The sequence below is a fragment of the Oncorhynchus mykiss genome, chromosome 13 (assembly GCF_013265735.2).
Source record: "Oncorhynchus mykiss isolate Arlee chromosome 13, USDA_OmykA_1.1, whole genome shotgun sequence".
NCBI classification, from domain to species: domain Eukaryota; kingdom Metazoa; phylum Chordata; class Actinopteri; order Salmoniformes; family Salmonidae; genus Oncorhynchus; species Oncorhynchus mykiss.
In genome coordinates, this window is record NC_048577.1 from 26,836,883 (window position 1) to 26,848,079 (window position 11,197).

An 11,197-nucleotide genomic window follows, 5' to 3' on the forward strand; every position below is an offset into this window, starting at 1 on the left:
CCAAACTTCACTATGGCCAAGACCAAAGAGCTGTCAAAGGACACCAGAAACAAAATTCTAGACCTGCACCAGGCTGGGAAGACTGAATCTGAAATAGGTAAGCAGCTTGGTTTGAAGAAATCAACTGTGGGAGCAATTATTAGGAAATGGAAGACATACAAGACCACTGATAATCTCCCTCGATCTAGGGCTCCACGCAAGATCTCACCCCGTGGGGTCAAAATGATCACAAGAACGGTGAGCAAAAACCCGAGAACCACACAGGGGGACCTAGTGAACGACCTGCAGAGAGCTGGGACCAAAGTAACAACTGTTTGGGGTTTTAGGATGGGGTTCTGTACAGCACTTTGAGATATCAGCTGATGTAAGAAGGGGTATATAAATACATTTGATTTGAAATCTTCTTTGGTTTAGTAGTTTAATAGTACTCTTCCATTTCAGAGCCTGCAATTTTCACCTGGGGCTAATATCCATATCATGTTGAAATCAATTCATAAGGGGGAAAACGTTTAGGCTTCTACATTGTGAAATCATTCAAATACTCCTACTACAATGTTAAAACATTCTAAATTGTGACATTCATTGAAATCATGAAACAACTCCATGTATGTATTTTCTAATATTTGATCAGAGATCTTTTATCAGGTTCTCTGGTCACAGCTATAAGATTTCTCTCCTGTGTGTGTTCTCTGGTGTACTGTCAGACCGCTAGATGTAGTAAAACTCCTCCCACATTGATAACAGCTATAAGATTTCTCTCCTGTGTGTGTTCTCTGATTAATTTTAATGCCTGATGAGGTGAATCTCTTCCCACAGTCAGAGCAGCAGCGAGTTCTCTTCCCTGTGGATCTCTGCAGGTGTTTTGATCTGGAGAGGCTCTTCTCAGCCTCTTCAGCATCATGAGATTGTTGAGGCTCCCCAGAGGATCCACAATAGTCCCGTCTCTCTCCTGTGTGAACAACAAAGTCAGATGATTAAAGGCCCACAACAGCGGAAAACCACTGTAAAAGAAAGGTGAGGCCAAGAGAGTAACCATGATGTTGTACAACAATTGATGTCTGTAATGAATGTTACAATTATTTGGCAATTATCTTATAATGAGCAAGAATAGTCATATTTGCCTTGTTTTCACATTAGTAGTAACATTGATGATTGTAGACTAACGAGCTAAAGTCCAACCTCAAAACATAAATGGTAGTTTGTTCACACCCAACAGAAAACTTCCATTTCACATAATCAACTACAATGCTTTTACAATATAAACATAGTGAAAAAACACGTATTTCTAAATAATATGAACAAAAAATACGTACAGTCAAAATAAATTGTGATCCCTGGCAAAGCACTGGCTAAACGCAGAACTTGCTGACTGCCCACCCTTGAGACAATCAGCAACCAACTCCTGCAATATCCGTAGTAACTTTCCACCTAACTTCTCTCTCTTTTCAGGGTTCACTCGATAGGCATGTTGTTGGAACGGGCCCAGTCCCCAATGTCATACATTTGGTTTGGCACATCTGAGAATGAATCCTGATATTCTAAAAGCAGGGCAACATTGTCAATATAATTGTACCCAAAAATGGTCAGCTGGTTGCAAAAATAATTATGATTACTAATTGTAAATATGAAAATCAAAACCAAATGTACACCCCTTTGTTAATTTGTATTGGTAATACTTCACTTAATGTTGAGGCATGGAATAATAAAACGTATCTTTTGTCAGGCTGGATGTTTGAAATATGAGGTGATTTGAGTCATGCTTCTTCAGTAGTGGAATAAAAACAATTAGCACTTGAATGTTGTCAAGAAATACTGGAGTGATGTCAGATTGTTAATAAAATTGATTATAGACCAATTTATTATACTGCTTTCATGTGTGTATATACACAAACATCTGCAACAATTATCATATTACATGTATTTTTTTAAACAAGCAGCTTTATAAACTTGTAGAAAACAGCTAGCTACATTTTGAAGTCCTGCATTTTGTGTAACACAGTAAGTGTAACACAGCTCTTTTTTTGTTATTCATTTTTTGTTAAATAATGTTCTTTCAATTCAGAGCCTGGATTTTCCCCTGAGGCTAATATCCATATCATGCTGCAATCAATTGAACAGGGCAAACGATAAGGTAGAACATCATTAAAATACTCCTACTACAATGTTAAAACATTCTACATTGTGACATCATTAAAATACTCCTACTACAATGTTAAAACATTCTAAATTGTAACATCATTAAAATATTCCTACTACAATGTTAAAACATTCTACGTTGTGACATTTCATTGATATCATGAAACAACTTCTTCATGTATGTATTTTCTGATGTTTGATCAGACATCTTTTATCAGAGTATCTCTTGTCACATTGATCACAGCTATGCGGTTTCTCTCCTGTGTGTGTTCTCTGGTGTGAAGCCAGCTGGCTAGATGTAGTAAAACTCTTCCTACATTGATTACAAAAATAAGGTTTCTCTCCTGTGTGTGTTCTCTGGTGTGAAGTCAGCTGGCCAGATGTTGGAAAACTCTTCCCACATTGATCACAGCTATAAGGCTTCTCTCCTGTGTGTGATCTCTGGTGTACAACCAGATGGCTTGATGTAGTAAAATTCTTCCCACATTGATCACAGATATTTGGTTTCTCTCCGGTGTGAATTCTCATGTGTATTTTTAGTAAATCTGATCTTAAGAAACTATTCCTGCAGTTAGAGCAGCTATAAGGTTTCTCTCCTGTGTGAATTCTCATGTGTATTTTTAGGGTATCTGATCTTACGAAACTCTTCCCGCAGTTAGAGCAGCTATAAGGTTTCTCCCCGGTGTGTGTTCTCTGGTGTATTTTAAGTTCTGATGAAGATTTGCAACCTTTCCCACAGTCGGAGCAGCAATGAGATTTCTTCCCTGTGGGTCTCTGCTGGTGTTTCGACGTGGAGAGACTCTGCTCTGCCTCGTCATCATCATGTTGTTGAGGCCCCCCAGAGGATCCAGGATAGTCACGTCTCTCTCCTGTGTGAGCAAAAAGTCAGACAGATGGTTTAAGGCCCACAACAGCAAAAATCCACTGTAAAAAGGTGATGCCAACAGCGTAGCCATGATGTTGTACAAACAATGACGTCTGTAATGAATGTTAATTATTTGACATTTGTCTTAAGACAGTCAAGTGAACAACAGTCATATTTTGTCTTGTTTTCACATTAGTAGCAATATCGACAATTGTATGCTAGAAATACATTTTTAAAGTTGTTGAAATCCTAAGCAGCTGTGCCAGACAACTTTTGGTCTCCAATATAGGCACCTTTCTGTAGGTCTATGTTTTTGTTAGGTGAAGTTATGGGTCCTACAGTAGGTCTATGTTGTTAGGTCCTACAGTAGGTCTATGGTATTGGTATAACTAGCAGTTTCCGCATCAGCATGGAGGAGTTTCCTACTATCAAGTCTCGGACCGACAGGTGATAGAACTTGAAACAGTGTATCAACTAATGTAGACAGGCCATAAGCAGCCAAAGTGATTTATTTTTATCTGGATATTTTCTAGATGTTTTTATTTGTTGGCTTTATGTAGGCTATTTTTTACATAGTTGGCAATGGCAATAAAAGTTATTTAGATTTGGATAATTTTTTCGATTTATATTGAATATAGATTAATCACAGATAATGAATATGAGATACAAAGACTATTATAATTACTATTATAAATTAAATGAAACTGTTCCAGTAAAATGTGAATATGAAAATCATAACTGGCAGCAGATCAGTAGAAATGGTCAGATAAATTTGCACTACAAATGGAAAACGTTGCAGACTGCCGTTGTAGCCTATTACTGGAAACTTCAGGAGCATAATGTCAGAATTTACGAAGGCCAGCAGCAGCGTGAGGAGAATGCTAAGGAAGAGTTTTTTTCTTATGGTTAGGCTATCTTGATCTCTGGTTCCCTCGAGTCATTTGTGCATCTCAATTATTTAATAAAACGGGGGATTCCTATGGTTGATGATGTAAAGAATATTTGCTGCTCTGTGGTGTGTAATGAGGAGCAACCAGACGTTGCACGCATTTATGAAATTGCTTATTCTAGTTACTAATGAGCATGCACCCATTAAGAAAATGACTGTAAAAACTGATAAATTCCAGTGGATTGATGAGGAGTTGAAAAATGGTATGGTTGAGAAGGATGAGGGAAAAATAACTGATTGGCAAACATCCTGCAAATTGAGAAAGCATGTGACTAAACTGAATAAAAAGAAGAAAAACGACACAATGAAACAAAGATAAATGACAATTTTGGGAAAAAAGACAAACTCTGCTTCATCATTAACTGACTCAGATGGCTCATTCATCAAAGCCCACTACTTTTATGATTTTTTCATTGGCAAGATTAGCAAACTTAGGCATGACATACCAGCAACAAATGCTGACACTACACATCCAAGTATATCTGACCAATTGAAAGACAAGCATTGTAATTTAGAATTCCGTAAAGTCAGTGTGGAAGAGGTGAAAAAAATATTGTTGTCTATCAACAATGTCAAGCCACCGGGGTCTGACAATCTAGATGGAAAATTACAGAGGATAATAGCGGACGATATTGCCACTCCTATTTTCCAGATCTTTAATTTAAGCCTAGTAGAGAGCGTGTGTCCTCAGGCCTGGAGGGAAGCTAAAGTCATTAGACATGCGCTACGCTCTGCATAGTTAGCTCCAGGTAAAATGTTGCACTTATTCAGACATTCTGTGACCAAAAACAAGCTACATATGGACAGTACCAAAATAAACTGACTCTGGAAATGACAAAGCTTCTCGTAACCTTGCTGGAAATGGGACAAACGGATCCCTTCTGTGGTAACAGACTGGGACGATTTGTAGTCAAATCAAATTCCCAGGAACAGGGTTCAAATGAACCACAGAGACTGTGTGGTATAATAACATGGCCGTATCCAACCCTGCTTGTTCCCTCGACTCAACTACCAACCTCCAACAGGGCCCTTAACCTGTATCACTAGACACTTAATAGTGAGCTACAGGTAGGAATCAGCAATGAATCCCAATAATGAGCCACCTATGGGAGGAGTAACACTTTGCGGACAATCTCTCAACGTATTACTGCTACCCCGGGGCGATTGATATACCCCTTGAACACTGGCGCCGACCCTCGTCAGATGAGGCAGGGCTTGCAAACTATTACAGACAACAAAGAGAAGCACAGCCGATAGCTGCCCAGTGACACGAGCCTACAAGACAAGCTAAATTACTTCTATGCTCGCTTCGAGGAAAGTAACACTGAAACATGCATGACAGCATCAGCTTTTCTGGACGACTTTGTGATCACGCTCTCCGCTGCCGATGTGAGCAAGACCTTTAAAACAGGTTAACATTCACAAAGCCACAGGGCCAAACGGATTACCAGGACATGTACTCCAAGCATGCGCTGACCAACTGGCAAGGGTCTTCACTGACATTTTCATCCCCTGTCGGAGTCTGTAATACCAAGATGTTTCAAGCAGACCACCATAGTGTTTTTGGGCACAGGGACTAAGGTAACCTGCCTAAATGACTACCAACCCGTAGCATTCACGTCTAAGGCCATGAAGTGCTTTGAAAGGCTGGTCGTGGCTCACATCAACACCATTATCCCAGAAACCCTAGACCCACTCCAATTTGCATACCGCCCCAACAGATCCACAGATGATGCAATCTCTATCGCACTCCACACTGCCCTTTCCCACCTGGACAAAAGGAACACCCATGTGAGAATCCTATTCATCGACTACAGCTCAGCGTTCAACACCATAGTACCCTCAAAGCTCATCACTAAGCTGAGGACCCTGGGACTAAACACTGAGCACGCCCCCATTCTCATCGAAGGGGTTGTAGTGGAGCATTTGAAAGCTTCAAGTTCCTTGTTATCCACATCCTTGGTGTCCACATTATAGGCATAGTTAACTGGTGAACTGTTGAAATCATGGAACATAATGACGATTCTAATTCTAGATTTGGAATAGAATGTGCAGCACCTTGAATATATTGTGGTTTGACTACCAATTAATAAACCAGGGAGGAATTACTGACAGAGTAGGAGCGTTGTGGAGACATCCAAGAGAAGAAAATCAGGAAGGGAAATGACAGCAAGTAGTGCAGACGAAAGGGATAACAAGTTGGTGAAGGAACAGATGTGCTGGAATGAGAAGAATATAGATGGAATGACAACAATATAGATGCTACTTTGAAAACACAAACTCTCACAGCAAAGAGCGAGGGAGTCCAGGGAAGACTGGAGGAGCAATGGAGGAAGCATTGTGGAATTTCCTTGGCGTTAGTACAGTTGTTGAGACTGCATGGACGATGGTGAAGAACAGTGGAGTGAAAAGGGCTAAAGTTGGTAATGAACAGCAGTTTAGGATCGGAGTGGGAATCATCAGCAAGGATGTTTTTGTGGGTGACCTGTTAATGGTCTCAAAGATGGTGAAGGATGAATTGGGTAAAGTGGAATCGGTTCGAGTGGCCAGGAGCGGTATGATACCGATTGTGTGTCAACAGCGCAAAAGGAGAAAGCTTTCTGGGGCAGGGGTTCCGCTAGCGGAACACCGACAACATTCCGCTGAAAAGGCAGCGTGTGAAATTCAGAAATATGTAACTTTCACACATTAACAAGTCCAATACAGCAAATGAAAGATAAACATCTTGTTAATCTACCCATCATGTCCGATTTAAAAAACGCTTTACAGCGAAAACACAACATATGATTATGTTAGATCACCACCAAGTTGGTTTTTGTCTCATCTAGGGTGTTTGTACTGTCTAGGGTTTTTTTTGTAGATTTATGGGGTTGTGTTCATTTTAGGTGTTTATATAAGTCTATGGTTGCCTGGATTGGTTCTCAATCAGAGGCAGGTGTTTATCATTGTCTCTGATTGGGAACCATATTTAGGCAGCCATGTTCTTTGGGTATTTTGTGGGTGATTGTTTCCTGTGTCAGTGTTTGTGCCACACGGGACTGTTTCGGGTTTTCACGTTTCTGTGTGTTCATAGTCACATGAAGCATGTTGTAATTGTGATGGGAATCACGTTCCCGAGTTCCCTGTACGGATGAAGGCTGTCACAGTAGCTAGGATGATCAGGCCCATCCAGCAGGTGTCCTATGTGGAGGCAGTGAAAATAGCTGAAGGAGTTGAGAAGGTAGTTCATGTCCCACAGTCTGCAATGCAGTTGAAGGTTACCAACACACTAATAGTGAACAAGGTGGACTTTGTTGTGTTTATAGAGCAAGTGATAAATTGCATTAATAAATTATTAGTAACCTTAATCCAAAACTAGAATTTCCACATTAGCTTGGAGGAGTTTCTAGAACAAAATTGCATTTCCCTCACTGCGGCAGTCATAAATTGCATTAATAATTAACTAATAAAACATATAAAAAGCTAGACATCATTGTGAAGGCTGCAAATAGATTTCTGGATCTCCAGGACTTCAGACAAAATGTTACAGGGAGTACTGAATGAAGACGTTCCCCCTCCCAGGTTCCTGAACCTGTGTAGGGATCTGAATAGTACCATTTTTGTTTGAAATTCAGGGTAGTGAAGTTGGTTTGTGTTTATTTTACGTAATTAGTATGATTTGTTAATCCCAATTTTTTTGCTTTTTGTTATTTTTTTACAACCCCATACAGTAGGTGGCAGCAATACACCTGATGAGTGTAGTCTGATTATACACCTCTGAGAAGAAGACATGGTAACAACCAAAGTGTTGGTCAGTGTTTCCAGTTGACCCTAATTAGATGTTGCATTACATGTTGTTTGCTTACTTCACGTAGCCGGCTAGCTGGCCAACATATTCATACTTCGCTAACTCCTCTCTGATAAGATACCGCTGCACAAACATGCTTATCTAGGCCTACACCAGCACTGGTAGCAGGCAGCATTAGCTAGCTACATTTGCTCTTACTCTTAATACATTTAGCAAGCTAGCTAGCCCGCTAACTAGAGATAAGCATTAGCAGCTAACATTATTTGAGCAACACCTTGCTAAGAAAAGACAATATTTCGCCTTTAATGTAATGGCATGAAAATAATTGCCAGAATATTATGATTTATGACTTTTCAACAGCTGTAACAATTTGACCCCCACAGGAAATTTACACTTGCAGTTATAGAAAGACCCATTTACTATATAACCATTGATTCTTGAAGAATTTAACTTATGAATGCCTCAAATGTTTCAGCCGTATTACCCCATCAGAAACCAAAACATAAGCTCGTATAACGCCACTGTTTGTAAACTAAGACTATATGGCTGAGGAGTAGGGTCGATCCAAGCATTCTGACCTCACAATGACAGTAAAGCACCCAAGCTAACTGGCTAACGTTGGATAGCTTGCTAGACACATGAGAGAGAACCTCACTCTTACCATTTTACTTTCCCTAGCAGCGCTGAATAGGCTGTTTTCATGTTATCCAGAGCATTTGTGACTAACTGTGCTGCTGGCAACAATTTAATTTGAGCGTTTTTGCAGATGTTTACTGACACCTGGACATATTCAACGGGTGTTGAACGTTATTAAATTAATCAGTTATTCTGCGCTCTAATCAAGTCAATAAACATTGGGTAGTTAGTTAGAATATAGTTAGTATACTGGCAAGTTTGATGTACAAGTAGCCAACTAACGTTAGGTAGCTAGTTAGTTAACATACCGACATACTACTGTAAAGATATGCTATGCGTTTTGTAAGGATGGTGTAGCTAACATAACGTGTAACGTAACTTATTTGAAAAGTCATTACTTTATTACATTGCTCAACATTTGTCATAATTATTTAAAGCAGTTAATTTGTATCGGCTCTCTTGTTGGACTTCGGCTGTATATTTTCCCCCAATTTCTTCAAATGTAAAACCGTTGAAGCCACAACCATTTCCTGAAGAATTGCATTATGGGCCCTAAAGTACTGCGTGTATACTTCGTATTTTGGCAAATTTAGTACGACATCCGGGAACTTTTGGCATACTAACTATATCATACTATGGCCAATAAGCAGACTATATATGTATGAGTATTCTAACACAGCTCAGGACTCTGGGCAGCCATTTTATTGCGGTTTAAAAACTAGGTTGCCCTAATTAACTAAGCCACAACAATCAATCTGCAGTTCAACCAATAACAAAGCTGTAATTCCACCACTGTGTTGGTAATAAGATGATGGATGGGGCTGGAGAAATGTAACTAGTCTCAAATTCATAGACAAACCTATTGATGCAAGGACTGAACATCCATGATAACAACATTATAGTTAACCATGTTGAGGCTATACCGTGTTGGGTTACATTGTTTCTAAACATTGGAGTAAAACAAGCTTATTTGGGAATCTGATGGGGTACAACAGTTGAACTAAGCTCATGAGGCATGTGTTATATTCTTCAAGAATCAATGGCTATAAATAAATAAAAGTAAAAATATGGATGTAGCAATTGCACATTTCCCCTTTAACACCACACATCAGTTCAACAATTGCAGTTTTTTTGCTTCTGTTTTAAGACAGTACTTACGAGTGTTAGTCAGGGAACGGTTTCTCAAAACCATATTATGGCTAAGTTCACCGTTTGAACTATTGGATGCCTTAAGATGCGTTTGGGAAACCGGGACCAGATATCCAGTTTCCTCCTCTTCTTCATTTTTCGACGTGACAGTCATCTCCCCCTCCTCTTCTTTCACTGAAACGTCGTATGCCTCCTCTTTCACTCTGAATGCGTCTTCCTCTTCTTTAACTGAAACATCTTCCTCTTCTTTAACTGAAACATCTTCCTCTTCTTTAACTGAAACATCTTTCTCTTCTTTCACTGTAACAGCCTCGACCTCTACTTGTTTTTGTATTGTAACAGCCTCCTCTTCCTCCTCCTCTTTCACGAGAGCTTCTTTCTCCATCCAGCAGACCTTATCTTCTTCAACAGGAATTGGGTTAAGTTTGAGACTGGAGCTATGAGGCATTTACTGAAGTCGCTAAGCGGTATAATTCAAAGCAGTGTCACTTTATCAGCAGCACGTGATCAATGACGTCTGAAGAATCATTTCGTCGAACACCTGATTGGTTTGGTATTGGGCTCGTTCGACATTGCAGCCGACAGTGCAGGTGGCTGCTGACTGCTGACTGACTAATTTACAAATCAGCTTGCGTCATAAATACCTACCTACTCGTTGTTATTTATAAATCTGTCAGCCATTCACAGTTTACCCACAATGCAGCATGGATTTGATGCTCTCGAACACGGCCAGTGGTTTAATAGATGACGTAAAGGCTACTTTGCGGGACTTCATCTATTATAATGTGTCTGTTCTAAATTCAGTGTCGCTCAAAGTCTTGAGTAATGAACCTATTTTTTTTTTTACACAATTGGCTGGAAAGAGCCAATGCTTCAGGAAGCTTTGTTTCCCCATCACTACTTTTCAGCATGTTTTCTGTGAATTAGACTACGGGAGTTTTGTAACTTTTTCCAACTTGGCTTACTGTTAGTTGGATTCTAACTGGTCTTCGGTAGTTGGTCTCGCTGACCATAACCGTGCTGATTGGCTATGCTGGTTAGGCTAATAGGTAGTTGGCTAAATAGCTAACGTTAGCTGGCTGGCTAAGCGTTAGCTGGCTGGCTAAGATAACAGCATATAGCTAATGTTAGCTGACTGGCTAAGATAACAGCATATAGCTAATGTTAGCTGGCTGGCTAAGATAACAGCATATAGCTAACATTTTTTGATATTTGGTTAGATGGCCTTATGTATTTACAAAACTGTGGTTTACTTTAATTACTCAAGTCATGAGTGGAAACGATTGGTTTAATATGAAGTTCTACATTTGAAGTTATTTATGTTGTTGACATCGTAGGGAATAGGCTGGTCCTCCATTTTACATCACACCTGACTTTGGCATTCTTCTAAATTCTGATTGGTTTAATGTAATAATTCCAAAAATAGAACTGTGAGGTGTTACTTTGCATTGGAAATGTTTTAATATTTGATTTTATATTTTATAAACAATACAAAATATACACATACAAACAACATCATGGAAACATTAACTACATCACACCTGCCCAGACCCACTAGAACACACCTCCATCGCCATTAACTACATCTTTTTAGGCTGGGTTTCTGTACAGCACTTTGAGATATCAGCTGATGTACGAAGGGCTATATATATACATTTGATTTGATTTGGTGATG

The 11,197-nt window shown here is 39.5% G+C and overlaps 1 protein-coding gene across 2 annotated transcripts; it reads right to left on the minus strand.

The window, feature by feature from the left end:
• Nucleotides 1–277: 277 nt before the first annotated feature.
• Nucleotides 278–10,108, minus strand: LOC110487382 (zinc finger protein 239). 2 transcript variants are annotated; one of them, XM_036942400.1, is made up of 3 exons: nucleotides 9,532–10,108; nucleotides 2,865–3,005; nucleotides 278–949 (listed from the first exon to the last, which is right to left on the minus strand). In XM_036942400.1, the coding sequence occupies exons 1-3, from the start codon at nucleotides 9,968–9,970 to the stop codon at nucleotides 642–644; spliced, it is 888 nt and encodes a 295-aa protein (XP_036798295.1). In that variant the 5' UTR covers nucleotides 9,971–10,108; the 3' UTR covers nucleotides 278–641. The 2 variants fall into 2 exon arrangements, with proteins under 2 accessions (XP_036798295.1, XP_021414988.2); XM_021559313.2 differs by lacking the exon at nucleotides 278–949 and having other exon boundaries at nucleotides 1,836–3,005; nucleotides 9,532–10,099.
• Between the last annotated feature and the right edge of the window lie 1,089 nt (nucleotides 10,109–11,197).